Here is a 19,518-nt window from a genome sequence, read left to right on the forward strand (position 1 = left end):
TCTTCCTGACAAACTAAGAAGCATCCAAACCAGAGCTTTCCATTGATAGAGTAGGTGTGTGTGTGTGTTAAACTCAGCTATGTATCTTGTCCTGAAAATATACATTAATTCAGCTGCTTCCTAAAGTATATGGAATCCCAGCTGGCTCCTTATGCACACACACACTTGCCCCAACACAGACAGCAATCAGGGGCTCAACAGTCCTCACGCTTCCCTTTCAGCCATCCCATTATGATCGGACAGAATCCAATCGACTGTGGGTGAAACCCTGAGGCCTGTTTCATGGCAGTGAGGGTAGTGAGCAAATTTTTCTCCTCCGTTGCACCAGTGCAGGGCCACCAAGCAGAGTTATTTCAGAATAGCTCTACTAAATCATGCTCTGCAGGTTGAGAAGCCATCTGAAGCCTGCTGTGACACGTTTGCAAAACACCTGACTCATAAAAGCCCTTGTATCCACTTTGACTTGGACAGATGCTTGATGCCACTGTCCATATAATACGGATGGATGAGTTTCAATTTTGGTTTCCCTGAGGATGAGGAACAATGGTTGGAGGCTTGTGGCTGACCACCTGTTCCTTAGGCCCAGACCCATCCTGGTTTATGAGCTGCCAGAGGCTGGTTGGGTGGTGATAATTATACATACTTCCTTGAGAGAGGGCCATGATTCACTTTCTCTAAAGGAGGCCGTACTTAGACCTTTACTGGAAAAGCCTCCACTGACTTCCACCATCCTTGATTATTATTGGCCAGTCTTCAAATTCCATTTTTAGAGTAAAGTCTTGGAGCAGGTGGTGGCATCACAACTCCAAGTTTTCTCGGATGAAACTGATTATTTGGATCCTTCTCTGTATGGTTCAGGTCTAAACAGGAAGAGTGTGTCTGTTGTTTCTGCTGGAACTCTCAGCAGCATTTGATAGCATCCATCATGGTATCCTTCTGGGATGCTTGGCAGGAATAGAACTTGGAGGAAACACATTGCGGTGTTTTCCCCCCTGAGTATTCCCAGAAGCTGCTCTTGGGGAAATATTGTTTGCCCCTTTGGGTATAACATCTACATGAAGCCACCGGGTGGCATCATCCAGAGCTTTGGAGTTGGGTCTCATCAATATGCTGATGATACCCAACTCTATCTCTGTTTTTCAACTGATGCCAAGGAGGCGGTGGAAGTCCCGAACTGTTGTCTGAGTGTAATGAAGGACTGGATGTGAGTGAATAAACGAAGGCTCAATCCAGACAAAACTGGTCAGCAGACAGGCCAATGCTGGACTACGAGTCCAGCGTGCTTTAGATGGGGTTGCACTACCACTGAAGGATCAGGTATACAGTTTAAGTGTGGTTGTGGTGGCCAGGGTTGCCTTTGCCCAGCTTCAGCTGGTGAGCCAATTGCATCCCTTTCTTGCGAGGATGGATCTGGACATGGCATCCCATGCCTTAACCCCCATGCTTTGCATGGGGATGTCCTCGAAAGGTGTTTGGAAACTACAGCTCATACAAAACACAGAGGCCGGACTATTGTCTGATTTTATAGACCATGACATAACACCAGTCTTGGAATCGCGTCACTGGCTTCCTATTTGCTTCTGAGCCCAATTCAAGGTGCTAGTTCTCACCTATAAGGCCATAAGTGGCTTTGGGTCAGAATACCGGAGAGATTGCCTCTGCTGCAGGAACCTGCCTGGAACATACATTCTTCATCTGAGGTCCTGTTATGTGTCCCACCTGCTGCAGAGGACAAGTGAGGTTGGTGGGGACTTGAGAGAGGATCTTCTGTGCAGCAGCATCCGGATCCATTAACTCTTTCACAGGGAGGTTAGGTTGACTCCTTCGTTGTTGGCCTTTAGATGACTGGTAAAACCTATGCTCTTCTGCCAAGTTTTTACTGATTCATGCAGCTCTTGGATTTTGGAAGGCTCTCGTTTTATTGAAGCGCAGGTATTTTATCGGCTTTGTTTGGAATGGTTGCATTTTATTGTTTTTATGGAGTTATTGTAAATCACCTTAAGCACTCATTGAGTGGAGGGGTGATTCAGAAATAAATTAAACAACCTGCACTATGGAACCTGCCTGTAACTATATATGGTTCTGTCCCCAACAAGATATGCAAAGTTGGTTGCGCCCCCTGGAAATGTCCCATGGAACGGTGCCCCCAATTTGAGAACTGAAATAGATACTCGCTATTCCAAATTCAGGGGCTCTTTTGACAGACATTTAACCAAGGTAATGTCCTTTCTCAGTTGATTTACACACAGCTGTCATTTGTTGTTGGGAAGAATAACTTTAGAATGAACGGGCTCAATCAAGCAATATGTGTACAGTGCAGCTCTGAGCAAAATGCAAAGAATACTTTTGGCCTTATTCAAAAGAAGTAAAGATCAAAGTGTTGTTCTCAAAGTGAAGGTTTGTAGGGAGGGTCCTTCTCATTAAACAGTTTGAAGGAACACCCCTCCAAATGTCCACAAACACACTCCTCGGGACCACAAGATGTGGTTTGAACATAATAAATAAAATTGACTGCATTTCATGCTTGTATAAGTCAATACAATCACTTGTGGCTGACCAAACAAAGGGGGTAGAGGGAAAGGAAAGCCAAGAACAGAGAACACAACAAGCAGCCCAGGACACACACAGTACCCTGAATGAAAAGAGCTAGGGTCTCAGTAATGGCGCTACCGCCTGAGCCCTGGCAGACCCATGAACAATATAGCAGGAAAGCTCAGTGGCCCAAATGAATCACAAAGGGGCCTCTCATTCCAGAAAGGAATATGCTAGGGTTCCATCTATAGGAGCAAGACATAAGCCAAACTTCTACCACAGATGACCCACCAAAAGCTAATGTGGCTCAACAGTCAGGCATGGAGGCCTGTTGAGACGCTCAGTTGTTGCTGCCCACCTGGGACTGCAAAACCAGAGAGATTGTCAAGCTCTTAGCAGGCCACTCTATGTGGCTGGTGGGCTGAATTTGGCTTGATGGGACATAAGCTGTGCAGGCTCCCTATGGAGTCAATAGGACATTCCGCACAAAAACATTTGGGAGGGAGTGTAAAGTCCATGAAAATATGTTCCCCATCTTCTAGAGAAGGGTTGAGCAGAAGGTAGATCTTCAGAAATTTGGGGCTTCAATTTCCAGAAGCCCCTGACAACTTGGCCAATGGTCAGGAATGCTGGGAGTTGAAGTCCAAAACATCTGGAGATCTACTTTCTCCCCATCCCTGCTTGATAGCAGCAATTGTTAAACAGTGGCCTGTTGGCCACTAATGGTCAGCAATGTGCTTTCAGATCCTGTCATCCCACCCCCACCCCACATCAAGACTATGTTGAAAATAAGAAAAGGAAATGCGATGAACGCAGAACTCTCTTACTCAAATATAACGAATGGACTGGTTGATGGGGAAAGGGAGGCGCTACCAGAATTAAATCAGCTTGCTGCTTATTCTGTACAGTTGTACTGGAGTGTAAAGGGAACAGGGATAGAACTCCTGAGATTGTTGCTTTTATTTGCTGGTGGAAGAACCTGCTGCTGCATCATATATTTTTATGGTTTTAAAATGTTTTTCCATTGTTATTGTAAGCTGCCCAGTGAACTTAATTATTGGGTGGCATATGAATACGGTTCATAAACACACCAATGAATAAAACAAAATGGAGGCCCACAAACAACAACCAAATGAGAATAGCAGCCAGCAACACAACAGCGGGATAAGAGTTACTGCTTTGAGGATTGTGTTCTAGAGGGGTCCACACCTCGCATCCCACATCGCCATTGGCACAGCTGGGGCTGGATCTCAAGGCTCGGGAGGGGGGGGAATGACCAGCCAGAGAGCAGCAAATGATGGGGCAGGGGCATACAGGCCCAGTGTCCACACATAGGCCAGCGTGGGGATACTGGGGCTGACATTTGTTGCTGCAGCATGCTGTCTTCTTATTTTAAAAACATTTTATTGTTGGAGCAGCCAGGCCTGGTACATGGTTAGAGATTCATCATTTTTGCTTTAAAAACAGATTATTCTGCCTCCAACAAAAGGTGCTTATTCCAGCGTCGATGCTTTTTGCTCTAACATTTCTGTAGGAGCACTTGTCAAACATGGAATTGCAGTGGGCGGGGTGGGGGATAAGAGAACTGTTCAATGTGCGCATGCTTCACATGTGAAGTAATATGCACATCTCCCCAGTAAGACCATTAAGTCGAGGGTCTAAAATGACCTAGCTGCATCGCTGCACGTAGCCATGGACGAAGAGGAGAGCAAGAGGGGGAAAGTGGTACAGCAAGCTCAGAAAGAAACTGGTTCCTCTGCCTGGGTTAAGTCGTTACAACGCTCAGAGAGCCATGCCAACGAGAACTGCCAGCAGACGCAGCCCAGATGTTCGTGGGCAGTAAAACCCATGTCGTGGCAATGCAGGCCTGCTCACATGCTGCTCAAGTTTTAACAAGGACAAAAGCCAGGCCACACATAGCCAGCAAGGAGAAAGCAGCAGGCAAAAGGACCAGGCCCAAGGCAGAGACGGGTGCTGGTAAGCCCAAAGGGAGAACCACACCGGTGGTAGCAGCAAACTACAGAAAGTGGGCCAGGCATTGACATGTACCTTTCATACACGTAGAGGAAAGGGGTACAGCACCACCCAGGCTGTTTGTAGAATAGCCTCCCCACTCCCTGCCCTACACACAAACACACACAAAATTGGCCACAGCAATGCCGGCGACTATGAAACCAACGGACAATATAATGGATGGCCCCCAAGCTCTGCTCCGTCCAAAGGCTGCCCGCCTCCCATGCCCACATGGAATTAGTGGCAGGTGAGAACAAGAGTGAGGAAAGGCAGAAAGGGCACTGGGGGAAGAAAAGTCTAGGCAGCAAAATCAAATTTGGGGGACAGAAACGTTTGTTTGCCTGATGGGAAATCACAATTATTTTTATTTGGTACAAAACAAACGAACAAACGATGTAGGCTTTGAAGTCACACAGAACTCTTCGTAGGGCAGAAAAAAAAGCAACTAACTCTAAGGATCTATAATTACGCTGATCATCCTTGCAGACAGTACGAGCAAGTGTTTCATTTTATGTGCACATTTAATTTAGCAGAAGAGTCGTAGACAATGTTTGCATTTGATACTGTGATTTTTATTTTACATTGCTCACTGCCCCTCAGAGTGCAATCCTATACGTATCTACTTAGACAAAGGTCCCACTGAGTTCAATGGGACTTAATCGCAGTGAGTATCGGATTCCAGCATTAGGCTACAATTGTATTTACACATAGAAGTAAATTCCACTGAAATCAGTCATTCTTAATTCCAAGTAAGCTTGACTTGGCTTGCAAATACTTTAATTATTGTTTTAATAATGTATACGGTTCTATGTATTCTAACGGAAAAGTGATAGAAATTCTTTTGAAAGGTACAAATTAGAACTTTTTAAAGTATTTCTAAGCTGTTTTGATGAGATAAATATCCAATTGTTAAAAGAATACACAACCAAACAACGCATAACAATGAGATCACTGGACACACTGTTTCAAGGTTACGTATTCTTGTGAAAGTTGTCAAGCATAAGAATAGCTACCTTTCCATTCTGCCCAAGGAAAAGTTCTGTCTTAACTCAGAAAACATCTCATTTGTTTTGCTTTAAATGGATCTGGGGACACTGAATCGCCCCAGTTCAATGTCCACAACTGCCTTTAATTTTTCCAGGGACTGGATTTAAGAAACAGGTCACATGCCATGAAGGTGTAATGCAGCCATCGTTTCTGTTCCTAATTTTTAAAAGAAAGGCGCTCAACTGGAGAGGAGAACTAGCCCCAGTGTATTCCTTGTGACAAAAGCCACAGCAGTTCCTGGTTAGCATGGAAAGACCAGTAAGGAACCAGAACCCACGCCCTGCCTTCCCCTGTCTCTCTACCTGCCTCAGTCTCTCGTAATCACCCAATGAATTAGTGCATGAACACCAGAGCACAACCACACTGTACCAGCTCTAGAGCTCCGGCAGATCCGCTGGAGGAGGAAGGAGGAGGAGGAGGAGGAGGAGGAGGAGGAGAGGAGCAGGAGGAGAAGGAAGAGGAGGAGAGAGGAGGAAGAAAGAAGACAGCAAAAAAGGTTAAGGAAGTCCATAAATGGCAGAGGGAGAAAAAAAACACTCTTAAGCAAACCACCACCCCTCCCCATCAAAATTAGCAACTATAAGTGGGGTGCAGGGGAAGCACCCCTCCAAGTGTCAGAAAGTGGGTTTCTCCTCTAGCAAGCCAAAAGGGCCCTCAGCTTGCCTTTCTGAGGACTGTGCTATTAAATTGGAAAGTGGGGAGAATGGTGGAGACAAGCTGTACTTTCTGGCTAACCATGGAACCAAACAAAGCCCCAGGCTGCACCACTGGCACGTGGCAAGAAGACATTCTTGGTGGTTGTCGGAGAACCACGGGACTCTCTCCCACTGGAGAACAGGCCAGACACGTTTCAGAAGCAGACAGAGCTTCTGCATTGCCGTCTTTGGCATAGACTAGGGAACGATAAGAACATCAGGCACGGGAGGGTGGGCAGGTCAGCTACAGGAAGCTAAAGAATATTCACATAGCCATGGAAAGGCTAAGAGGTTATCAGCACTAGGGTTGCGTGCGTTAGATCTGAGAGGAGGAAGCAGAGAACGAGGGGAGAAGTGGCGCTTGTTTTGTTTTCTTTGACAATGGGGAGAACTCAAGGGGAGAACTCGGACAGAGAGACAGCGCTACGGACCACCAAACAGGACTTTGCACTGGGGGAATGCCATGGCCATAAGCTAAACCCTGGAGGCTCACACCCAATCCAAGCCTCCCTGTCCACTCACCTGAAGTATCCCCCGGTGCGGCTGTCCTCCCAATATTGGGCAGAAGGTACTCAATATTTGGCACCGACTGGGTCTCCTGCTCATCTACAGGGGTCTGTGAAATGGACACATAAGTAGTTAGCTGGAATACGTCAAGCTGGCTTCCCAATGCACAGTGCTCCCTGGAGGCCTCTCCCTATGCAGCCCACTCTCTCTGAAGTGGGTTCAGGTACACCCCAGAAGGCTCATTATCCCAGGATAGGAAATCTAGAAATTCCCCACTCATCTCTATTCCTTCTTTCTTTAACAGATTGCTATGAAAGAGAAATATGGGGTTTCTGAAAGTGAAGAACTGCTCCCTATAGATTTCTTTGCCTCCCCACACCCCCTCATACCGTAGTGTTCCATAAAAGAGTCCGTCCTGTCTAGCCGTGGGCCCAAGAGGCAAGACCAGCCACTCACCAGCCCATTTAGATCAAGCCTTCCTAATCCAAACCACAGCATGCCATAAGCAGATGTCAGGTGCATTGCAGATGTGGTGCCTGCTGAGCCAACGCTTCCAGGTGACTCAAACACGTGAGCCACGCTACATGCGGCAAAGTGAGAGATCTCCCCCTCCCCACCCCCTGGCTGTGGCAGATCCTGACATTCCAGAGGATCTGGTAGGGGGCAGGATCTAAAAAACACTTGATTTTGAATTACAGGTCAGATTAGGTGCATATCCAAACTAGGGAGAAAAATAGGGACATGGGAAGCGTACCTCAAGGCTGTGTAGACTGCACAAAATTAAGCTACCCCTTCCTAAATAACTGTTCCTGATGGGCCCAATAATGTCAGCTTGGAGACAGAATATAGTAATTGTCGTCCGTCGGTCCCCAAATGTGGTTTGAAAGAAAGATATAATCATTCTTTGTGGTATATGTATGCCCATTCCACTTTCACCTTTGGTAAACAGGCTTTGCAGGTTTTTGTATTATTTCAAAAATGTGCAAAACCTGTTTGACCACAGGCAACAATGGAATAAAATCAGTGAGTGAGTGCGAGTTAGTGTGTGTACGGACATCTTGGGAGGCAAAACCTCTCTCAAAGCAGTTTCACATCTCTTAAAGGCAGTTGTCCGATTCCTGCCTTATCTGTGTAAACGCAGCGGCAATCATCCTCTCGCTGTAAGAAGACCCTAGTGACAGGTTGGCTTTCCTTGACAAACCAAAGGAGTCAGCAGAAAAGGCACCTACGCATCATGCCAGGGAGAGACCATGCCATCCCCCTGCACTGCCCTGCAGCCTGAGAGACCAGCAGCCACCACCAACGGATCATTTCCTCTCTCTCAGTAACTCACCTTTTCGCCTTTATCCTCCTTGTCACTGAAAAACCAGTCTGACTGTGGAATGGAAAGAGAGAGGAGAGAGATCAGAAGCGGAGTCAAGGTGCTGATGCCAACCCCTTCCACCCAAAAAACAGCATATAAGACTCCAAGGACGAAGAGAAGACACAACATTTGAAGGGAAGTTATGGCAGGCTGTTCATCTACTGTGTTGGTCTGGAAACACAGATAATCTTTGAACAACAGATCAGCCATCAGATTTCCCCCTCTCCCCCTATGCTTCAAGGGGACCTGCCTGCCTATGACATATTTTCCCCCAAGGGCTATATATAGATTTCCTCACTCACACAGCCATTCACCCCTTACTTAAGAAACCAACACCACAAAAGAGAAATGCAATGGAAAAACCACGGCAAAACGGCTTTGAGGATTTGGGAAAGGGTCTATTTGCGACAACCGGAACATTAGTCAATTGGTGCTGCAAAGCCCACCTTACGTGGCAAACTTGCAGAACTCTCTCCCTCCCCCCTCTTGCCCCGGCTGCAGCGCTTTCTCCCTGGAGAAAGAGAGGGATGCATGGGCGAAGGGAGGGTGCTTCCAATCCAACTCCAGTGCTCTACAAACGCTACGTTTGTCTTCTTCACCCCAAGGAATGCCCAGGACTGCTTAGTAATTGGTGACTGGTCTGGTGCCCCATTGTACTCCATTGCTGACCTACTATTCAAGAGCCAATTCAACACTATGGCTGAGAGAACGAGCTGTGAACCATTAAGTCTGAAATCATTTGCACTGCAGTTCGAAAATCTGAGGCTTACAATGTGCATTGGCACAGCTTGCAAGACTCAAAGGTATTTCGAGGGAAACTCGTTTAACTCTGACGATGGCCTCCGGTTTCTTTTCACATGGAGAATATCACAGGCTTATGTGCCAGTTTCGCCCCGTACATGGCCTGCATTTCTCTGCCTAGGCACTCAAAATGGCATCTCCTGTTTTAACACAGCTGAATGCTGAAATTGATTTGAACATTTTCAAATGTGTAAGCAATTTAAAGAAAAATACCCTGGGGCTCCTGACAAGTTATCCATTGGCCTGAATGTTCAAGGGGGAAAAAATCACATATGTCCGAAGAATGGGGCATACATCATAGAAATGTGCCATTTACAAAAGCACATCACACATCTGGCTGTTGGGAAGACTACAGTTGGCATGTGCCAGCTATGACGCAAGATGTCATGACCTAAGTGGATAGAAGGAAAACACCCCACAGTCGCCTAGGCAATGAATTCCTTTTCCGGGCCCTACCGTCCTTAAGAGGCAGTCTGAGCCTGCACGGAAAAGTTAGAATTTTTTAAAACCTAATTTTTTCAAGGGTTCTCAGTTCAAAGGAACATAACCAGAGCCATGCTGGATCAGACCAAAGTCTTCTTTCTCCAGTCCGGCATTCTGCCCGCACAGTGGCCCACCAGATGCCCCAACGGGAACCACCCGAGCAGGAAATGAGCACAATCAGAGCGTCCTTTTGCTCGTGTTCTTGAGCAACTGGAATTCCCTCTGATCCGGGAAGTAATCTATATTGCCATCACGACTAGCAGCTACTTCTTTGTAATTGATCAGCCAACTGTGATTAAAGATGAGGGGAGTTTGCACATCGCTAAATATAGTTAGAGAACTGGGCTCGAGGTGGAGTCGTGTAAGTCTGGAATATTCTACTAAATGCCAATCTTTCTTTGATGTGGAGTTCTACCATTACTTACTACCAAACATGGGTGTCTTTGCAGGGTAATACTTGACATCCAGTGTTAACTCCTCTGTTGCCATTTTTAGTGGAGACAGTATTCTCTCTTGCTCTTGCTGGCTTTCCTTGGAGGTGAACTCCTTTTTTTAAGTATCAATCAATCAATGTATCAATCAATGTACCTTTATTGGCATAAAACAACCACAAACCATACAAAAACATCTTGGAAGGATATTATAGAAATGATCAAAGCTATATTAAGGTCTCATTAGCATTTGCTCCCTTAGGGGAATTATGGGCTTATTGGAAAGATTTTGTAAGGAGACGAGAGAGAAAGAATTAGTTTGAAATTGATTAGCAGCTGCAAAACTGCAGAGAAATAAAAATTGGAACAAGAAGAGACCAGCAGCATACATTGCTGCCTCCTTGGTTAAGACACAAGAAATTCCTTATATCTGATATAATCTCTTCTTTTTATATGGTTAAGCTGACATGCCTCATTAAATTTAGACATGCTGACTTCTATTCCAACAGTGATGGGAACAATTGCAAAAAAGAAAAGATACCCTGAAACCTGGGGGGGGGAAGTATTTTCTATTTTAAAATGAAATAGTTTTTTTTATTTCTACGTACATTTTTTTTTTTGCAAGAAAGTAACTTTGCAAAAATAAACAACTCAGTTATTTATATTTAGTGACTCCCTTTCAATATTGCTCAATAGACAGAGCACTCTTGGAAGTTAAGAGTAGAACCAAGAGCCAAGCACAACCGCAGTGCAACAATCTGAAAAGCACATTTTAACGATGAAAGGGCTAAAAAGCTGGGAGAATCAGAAGGTCTTTGACTGGTACTGAGCAGACCACAATGTAGGGTGCCATGCAAGACTCTGTGGGGTGGGCATGCCACCACCGAAAAGGCCCTGCCCCTTGCGGCCATCTGCCTCAACACATTTGATGGGGGCACCCAGAAAAGGGCCTCCGTGGACGCCTTAGAAGATGAAATGTGCTCTTAACCATCAGCCTGCAGGACCAACCTTCTACCAGCTGCAGCCTTTCCCCCACAAGTGCCTCCTTGTCCCTTACATGCTGTATGAGGGTCTCCACGATTTTATAGCGGTCAGGCATATGGGTCACCATGTCGGTCATGTTGTCCTCCGACGTTCTGACAAGGGTGGGACCAAACACCAGCGCAAGATTCCGGGGCTCCATCTGCAAAGCAATCCAATATATGTTTTAGCCCTAATTGAATTTAATGTTTTATTTGCTTGGTGACACTGAGTTTTCTATGTTAAGGATTTTGTCTTTCCTTGAACACTGGATATTTATTGTCTGTTTTTTGTTTTATGTTCAGTCAATTGTTTTAAATTGCAATGGCCAATGGCTTGGTGCAAATTAAATTTGGTTTGATTTGATATGTGTTTTCGTTTTTATTATTATGGCATTCGACAGCAAGCCTATGAGGACTGTCTCCCACCCACTATTCAGGCATTAATTTCCCGCATCTATCTATCTATCTATCTATCTATCTATAAAAAACGCTTAGGTATGTTTCCATAAAGGCTTCAGCTGATACAGGTTGCTAAGCAACAGTAACAATGTGTAACGTCAGCTGATACAGGTTGCTAAGCCCCTCGCCCGACTCCTCTGGGCTTTCCAGGGTAATCCTACCCCCTTTCTGCCTCATCACTCCCCCCCCCCCCACGAAGGGGCAGCAACACGGTCCAGAGCATGAGCAAGGCACGGCCGGGTGGGAGGCTGCTCAGCTGCTGCAAGCCGAGGCCCCGGCCTAATCTCATGCGAGCTGGCCGGGCGGCCCAAGGCTGAGAGGAACCCCAGGGAGAGGGGGACACCTGCTCCCCCAACCTCCCTGCCCCCCAGGTCTGCCAGATGGTGCTGTATCGGCGGCCTCCAAGCAGCCCGCACCCCCGCGATGATATTTAATTAATAAACTTTAAGATATGCTACAACGGCGTATGTCACGCCGGGTACAGCTAGTGTGATTAGAAACATCACCAGTTCTAAATCAGGCAGAGAGCCTAAATGAGTAGAGCATTTTCCCTGCTAAAGATACCCTTTTACAAACGTGGGAGGTGTTGCAGGGGCGGAGCTAGCAAAGCCACACCCCATTTCCCACATCACATGGGCGATTTAGAATGCCTTACTAGGGCATAAGTTATTAATTTATAAGTACCTTCACTGCACATGGCTCTTTATATGGAGTTCTATAAGCAAAAGAAAACAGGTCTCTTCCCCCATGGAACTTACAAACTACATTAAGCTATGTTTCATATGGGGACTGGAAACAGAATCACCCAGACTTCAGTGAATTCCCAGGAAGAAGGGAGTAAAGCTAAACCCATAGTATACTAAGCAGATTTAGTACAACACAATGGCTGGGGTGTTCTGTTTACACAAGACACATCCAGATTCAAACCCCTGCTCAGTGTTTGTCAATATCTGTCATGAGGTTAAAAAGAAAGACAGGAATTCTGGTGCAACCAGCAGATTGTAAGGTTCATTCATAGTGCCTCTTCAGACAACACGCTAAGCCATGGTTAGGCCACTAACCCTTTTGCAGTAAATGGTCAGTGAAGCATGTTTAAACCGTGGTTATGTAGCCACCATGGTTAGAAACATTTCACACAACATGCAAAGCCATCATGTTTAGCTCAAAATGCTTAATCTCTGTGGCTTAGCGTGTTGTCTGAACAGGTTCACAGAAATACGAATCAAAGCGGCAAACAGCTAGGGAACATTTGGGAAGGGGTGTGCATACCTCTCAGCGAGAAGTACGTAATGCAAGAAACTGCAAGATGGAATGGTTTTAATAAATACTTTTTTATAATTTATGTAAGGGTTTCATTTATTGGCCTGCTGGAAATAATTATCTGCTGAGTCAATTGATCTTTGTGTTAAGCCTTATTTACTTTTTTAACAAAATATCTTTGTAATTACTTTACCCTGCAGGCATTATAATTATGGTAGCAATTTGAGAATGAAACTTGAGAAAACCAACAGGCAGATAAAAGAAAGAGAAAGAATGTGTACAGTGAATGAAGGCTCGTCTTGGAGCACTTCTTGCCACTTCTGGTCTAGGGCCGTGGGGCAGAGGGCACCAGCCAGAGGTGCATACGGGGGTGGGGGTGGGGCGCATGCTGGCATCTTGTTGAGTGATGCCCAGTGTGCAAAAGAACTGGCAGGGAAGGCAGCACCACTGAACCTTACGCTCAGCCCCCCACTTCCACCCACAACACAGTTGTGCCCACCGAGATGGTTGGGAAGGTTTGTGTGGGTTTGTGCCCTGGCCTGTTTGGAATTTATGGAATTTTTCAACTGTATTTGGAGGAGCAGGATATAAAAATTTTAAACAAAACGAAACAAAAAGGGATGAAATGAATCAGATCAGCATCTGCCAGAGACACGGGGCTGGGAGTGTCCTTAAGAACTCCATTAATCTTCTTCAGAGCTCTATCAGGTCCAGGCAGCAAGAGGAAACTAGGACATCCATGTACAATGCATTTAAATCAAGTCTGTTTATCATGGATCCTAACCCCAGAAACCTTGGGAACCACAGCCTTACAAAGGAACAAACTGTGCAATCCTATGCATGTCTGCTCAGAAGTAAGTGTGTTCAATGGGGCTTGCATTGCATTTATATCCCATTGTTTTTTCCTCCAATGAACCCAAGGCATACATCCTCATCCTCCTCTCCATTTTATCCTCACAACAACAACCCTGTGAGGTAGGTTGGGCTGAGAGTTTGTGACCGGCCCAAAGTCACCCAGTGGGTTTCCATGGCCGAGTGGGGACTAGAACCCAGATCTCCTGACTCCCAGTCCAACACCTTAGCCACTACACCTCACTGGCTCCAGTTATGTGAGTACAGAATTGCAGTCTAAGAGCCTATAACAAAAAGGCTGCAGTTCCCATGTTTCTTTCGGAGAAGCCATGACAGTTAAACCACTTTTCAAACTGGTATAAAGCTGCCTTCACCAAACTCGTGCTGTCCAGCTGTGTTGGACTACAACCCTAATCATCCCCAGCCAACCTGGCTAGTTTAAAACATAGAGTAGATACAACCCTAGCAACAGCTGAAGGTGGGTTTTCCACATTTGAACTCAACACCCTACACATTGCAGCTCTCTAGATCTTCTTTAACATATGCTGGAACATATTATGCATATGTTAACTGCATAAGTTCATATGCAGGAACTGCAACAGCATATCGGGCATTTCTTTTGGGGCACCACTCATTACCTTATTCTTCTCGGAATGATCTGCAATTGTCTTGAGATGTCCCACTAGGAACTTCAGTGTCTCGTAATAATGGCCTGGCAAGTCCCGGATCTGAGGTTGAGAGTGAAGAAAAACAGCAACAAGTGATTAGACCTTTTTTCTTTTGTAGAAGCTGGAAAGTTCCTCCAATCCCTCTCTGTACCTTTATGCTAGATTTGTTCATAATTTCTGCATTTAAAAACTAGCACATAAGCTGTTTCACAAAGGATGTGGTAAAATTATACAGTAATAAGCAAGTTTCTGAATTCTAGTACTCTTCCTCAGGAAGACAAGAGCTCTGTCAAGCTCAAAAGCTTGCAAACTCCTATGTTAGCCTAAGTTGCCCCCCGCCAATATAGTTTTACCTACTTTATAGTCAATATAGCAATATCGATTTATTGAGCACTTATTCTCTATAACATCTGAATCGGGAGAAGCCGTGCACATTCTGAACTGGTGCCTGGATGCAACTATGAGCTGGACTGGATGAGGGCTAATAAACTGACGTTAAACCTTGACAAGACAGAGAATGTATGGGTGAGTGGTTCCCATGGTATTGGGTTGTTCATAATTTCTGGATGGGGTTACACTCCCTCTGAAGGAACAGGCATGCAGTCTGAGGGTGCTCCTACATCCATCTTGGTCACTGGACACCCAGGTGACCTCAGTGGCTTAGAGTGCCTATTACTAGCTTCAACTGGTGCACCAACTATGCCCGTTCCTGTGTAGGGATAGCCTAGCCACTGTGAGCCATGCACTGTTAGTCTCATGGTTAGGGTATTGTAATGCACTCTATTTGGGGGGGGAGGGGGGAGGCTGCCCTTGTGCCTGGTCTGGAAGCGGCAGCTAGTGCAGAATGCCCATGCACATATTACACCTGTGTTAATAGAACTTCACTTGCTGCCTATTAGCTATTGAGTTCAAGTTTTTGTTGCTGACATACAAAGCTCTAAGTGACTCGTGACAAGGATACCTAGCTGACTGTCTTCCCGGATATTTACTCAGTCAATCCCTGAGATCCTCTGAGGTGCCTTTATTCGTCGTTCCACAGCCAATGGGAAGTAAGTGGGCCTTCTCAGTGGTGGCACTCACCCTTTGGAACACTCCCACGTGTGTCTGAGAGGCAGGAATTGTTGACACCTCTTGGAAACGCACTTCTTTACACAGACTTTCCCTGACCAGTAAGACCTTGTTACCACCCTGTTTTATTCGTATGACGATGTCATGTTTTTAAATGTTCTTAAAGTTTTTTTTTAGTTATTTCTTATTTTTATCATGTTTTTATCTTGTGATTTTGTATTTTAATGTAAACCACTTAGGGATTTTAATATATTAAGCACTATAGAAGTATATATTGTAAATAAGTAACTAATATTCTTGCAAGAACTTTCAAAAGCAAATCAGTCATACCTTTCCCTAGACCAGGAGTTGGGAGCCTCCCATGCCCCATGCCCCAAAGGGACAGGTTCTCAACCCCTGTCCTGGGGGAATCATGTTTTTCTTCTTCCCTCGCTGTTAGTACTGCGTAGCGCTAGCCAGATGAAGTAATGCTCCCACCATCAGACTGATGGATAGCAGCAAGTCTACCAGGGGACACCCTGGGTTGTTTCAAATGGATAGAGTAATGCCACATGTCCTGAAGCACTGAAGAGCATGAAGTGCAGAGCTTCGAAAACAGAGGCAGAACTATTGATAGGCCAGTCAAAAGGGCACAGATTGGACAAGCCGGAGGGGCGAGGAGGAAGCTGCGCTGGGCAATGGCGCTGTGATGTACACAACAGCAGCAGAGCCAGGAGGTGGGTCCGCAGCAGAAGAAAAGGGTGACACCTCCCAATGCGGCCTGTTAAAAGATTTGTTAATATTTTTGTGAACCGCCCAGAGAGCTTCGGCTGTTGGGCGGTATAAAAATGTAATAAATAAATAAATAAATAAATAAATAAATAAATTTCTGCATTTTACACTGACTAGTATTGCAGCTGCTGATTTCCCCAGTTTTTCCCTTTACACTGTTTCAAAGCTAATTATGTTGTTGTATAAAATGTCACCCTGCAATTGTAGAGTACACGCCCTCCCATTCTCAACTCCACCCCCATTCATGTTCTCTTGCTTCGTTATTTGGCATTCAGTGCTTTTTGGCTCTACATTCAGGGCTAGATCAGCTCCCTCCAGCCTTTGTTTTATATCCCCCCTTCTCGCCAACACTAGGTGTCACGTGGATTGGGGCTTCCACCCCGCCCCCATCGTGAATATGGGTTTGTGTGGGGATGTATGGACATGCGGGCCTGCTGCACATGTGCGTGGGTGAACAGGCAGTGTATGTGTGGACGGATGAGTTTGGATGGGGTGTGAAGGTGTGCAGATGGCTTAGGACCCTCCCACTCTGGGCTTTGGCTTGCCCAGTACTACCATACAGCCCCTGTGAGACTCTCCACCCACTTGTTAGAGGTTACTAAACCAGAATCAGGCGTAGAACATGGTGTTTTTTGTTTCTAACAGTCACCTCATCAGAATGAATCTGTTAGTTTGTGTTATACAGCATAAAGTAATAATGCCTAAGATTATAAAGGAAGGAGGCATTTATTGTTTACAATGGTGTTTAAATAAACATCCTATTTCAAGCAACGAAGTGCGCTTGAAGAAAAGCGTTATATGATTAGTTCTGCTTCATGTCAGTTTGTAAGCTGGTGTTCTTGAAGAGAAAATATTATTTTTGCCTACTGTCTCTGTAGTGTAAACAATATTTTTGGTGTGATTTAGTTAGTCACATTTTGTAGGCATCACTATATCCTTCCTTTGATGTTAACTTTGATGTGTTAAAAAAAATGAGGATTTTTATAGCCGGCTTGACACTGATACGTTAGGTAGATTGTTTGTTGCTTTTAATAGTTGCAGCTCAATTGTCACCTGGCTTGAAGTGTGTTGGGTGTTAGAGTGTAGTGTGAAAGGTTTCCCACTCTCTCCATTCCTGTGCTGGGGCCTCCCTTTCTCTCCCCTCTCTCTTCAAGTCCTAGCACTTAGTTCTGCAGAACAAAACCTCAACGTGTTTTAACTCCTGTAAATAGAGTTAAAAACTGAGTGTTTAATTTCATCTTGAGAACTGGTTCATACCTTCACTGTGGTATACAGGAACCCTTATACTGAGTCAAACTACTGGCCTGGCCTGGCTCACTATTGTCTTTCCCAGGCCTACGTGGAGATGCTGGAGATGGAAAGCTCCATCCCACAAGCGTTTTATTGAATGCTCGTTACTGGGCACTCGTGGAGTTTGCTCAGGACCCTCACATGACATCGTCTGCTTCCTGTGCGCCTTCTGCCCTTCCTTGCGCGACAAAAAAACCCTCATTAAATCCGATGTTTTTTTAAACTCGGAATCACTGCTCTCTCCTGCTGTGTGCAGGAGAAGCAGCACCATTAGAGCAGTGGACTTGGTGGGCCTCCTGCTCATTCTGTACTTCCTCTTTTGAAAAGAGGAAGCAACTCAGAAAGGAAAACATGGGCGGAGAAGCGAAGGTAGGGAGCGTGTTAACCCCCAGTGTGATGGAGCTTTGAACCTGAGATCTTCTGCATGCAAAACAGGGGCTCTTCCACTAAGTTCTGGCCCTTTCTCTCAAAGGCTTGTCACACAAGGCAGAGAGCAGATAGGCGAGAGAAAAAGCATTAACTCAGGGGACACTTCCCCACCCAAAGCACATACCAGTTTGCGCAAGGTCTTCATCCTTTCGCTGGCATCCTCAATCCGGTTGGCTTCAATAAAGTCATTGTATTTATCTAGGTATTTTTTAAAAAAGCACATCTGTGATTGGTTATGCTGCCTGACCACAGGAAACTGAGTCGCATGCAGGGGCATAAGATGACAGCATTACTGGGGAAAGGGGAAGAGGCCCAATACTATGGGGTGAAGGTTAACATCTGAAATATCACACTGTGCAAACCTAGACCTCAGCAAAAGAGGAAGTGGGTTTTTTAGAATATGCTTTGCGAATCTAATTTCAATCTTGGAAAATATGGGGGAACACTTTCACTTGGGATGTGGGGCCTGGCAGAAAGGATGACTGATTTCTACACAAGGAAACAGTGTCCAAGTACGGAGTCTCAAATAATGCCAGCACCATGCTACTAACGCATCCGCTGTTTTGGATTGGTTGTGCCATTTCTCCCTATCCTGATGCCTGTATATTTCCCCTGTGGTGAGATTAACAAGGAAGCCCCCCCTTTTTTTTTTTTTGCTATTAGTTTGGGGGTCATCACAATCCCATGGAGCTGACTTAAGACTGAAGGTTATAAATTCTGATCTGCAAGTCTCAGACAAAAGTCGCCACAGCATTTTGGACCATTTGAAGCATCCAGACTGTCTTCAAAGGCAGCCCCATTGAGAGTGCATTGCAATCCTCGAGTCTGGAGGTAAAGATGGAAGGGTATGTATTCTCAAAGGTGCCAATGAAAAAATAATGAACGTAATGTCTTTTGGAAAGAAGAGCTCCTTCATCATAAGCAATCCTACAAACCCAAATTCTAGGAACAAACTAAGGGCTGCTTCCAGAAATCTCTCTCTCTCTCTCTCTCTCTCTCTCTCTCTCTCTCTCTCTCTCTCTCTCTCTCTGTGTGTGTGTGTCATACAGAACATAAAAGAAATAGCAGATCTCTAGAAGCCATCTTAGTTTGTTCCTAGAATTTCGATTTGTAGGATTGCCCCTGACAAAGGAGCTCTTCATTCCAAAACATGTTGGGTTTGTTAATATATTTTTTTGGTCAGCATCTTTGAGAACATGTTCTTTTTTTCGCCTTCCATCTTGTTAGGGTGCTTCCCTTCTGATTTTTATCACCTAAAAATAAGGGAGATACAAAAAGTAAATGATATCCAGTTGTGCCCTTTGCTTAGAGCAAAGTCTAATCGAGAGGCTTGTGGCGGGTTGAACTAAGGGGGCTGATGTGTGAATTTTGGGAGAGAGAGGACTGGACTTGGATGTTTTTCTACCTCTTCCTTCCTTCCTAGAGCCAACTCTCTTCATTTAGAGCAACTCTTTTATTTATGCCAGGAAAGAGGAGAACAGGGGGTAATGTTCAGACACATAAGATAATAAAGGGGTGCAGTGGGTCCCCATAATATTGAAGGCAACTTTAACAGTCTTCCTTTCACATAAGAATATAAGAAGAGCCATGCTGGATCAAGACCGAGGGTCCATCTAGCCCAGCACTCTGTTCACACAGTGGCCAACCAACTTTCGACCAGGGACCCACAAGCAGGACATGGTGCAACAGCACCCTCTCACTCATGTTCCCCAGCAACTGGTCAATTGATACTGGAGGTAGCAGTATCAATGTCCTGAATCTCCCACCAGTCAGCTTCATGGGATGGCCCCAGGTTCTCCCTATCCACATTCTCCACACCAATACTAA

At 45.3% G+C, this 19,518-nt stretch overlaps 1 protein-coding gene across 1 annotated transcript in view; it reads right to left on the bottom strand.

Moving 5' to 3' along the window:
- Nucleotides 1–19,518, bottom strand: part of ARHGAP23 (Rho GTPase activating protein 23) — a 119,791-nt gene that overhangs the window by 5,729 nt on the left and 94,544 nt on the right. The window contains exons 18-22 of the mRNA XM_063138531.1: nt 17,816–17,889; nt 14,104–14,193; nt 10,930–11,055; nt 8,128–8,169; nt 6,810–6,903 (exon numbers count right to left, since the gene is read on the bottom strand). Of these exons, the coding sequence (XP_062994601.1) occupies nt 6,810–6,903; nt 8,128–8,169; nt 10,930–11,055; nt 14,104–14,193; nt 17,816–17,889 (426 nt within the window). The remainder of the gene's footprint in view (nt 1–6,809; nt 6,904–8,127; nt 8,170–10,929; nt 11,056–14,103; nt 14,194–17,815; nt 17,890–19,518) is intronic.

The sequence above is a fragment of the Elgaria multicarinata genome, chromosome 11 (genome assembly GCF_023053635.1).
Source record: "Elgaria multicarinata webbii isolate HBS135686 ecotype San Diego chromosome 11, rElgMul1.1.pri, whole genome shotgun sequence".
Lineage (NCBI taxonomy): Eukaryota > Metazoa > Chordata > Lepidosauria > Squamata > Anguidae > Elgaria > Elgaria multicarinata.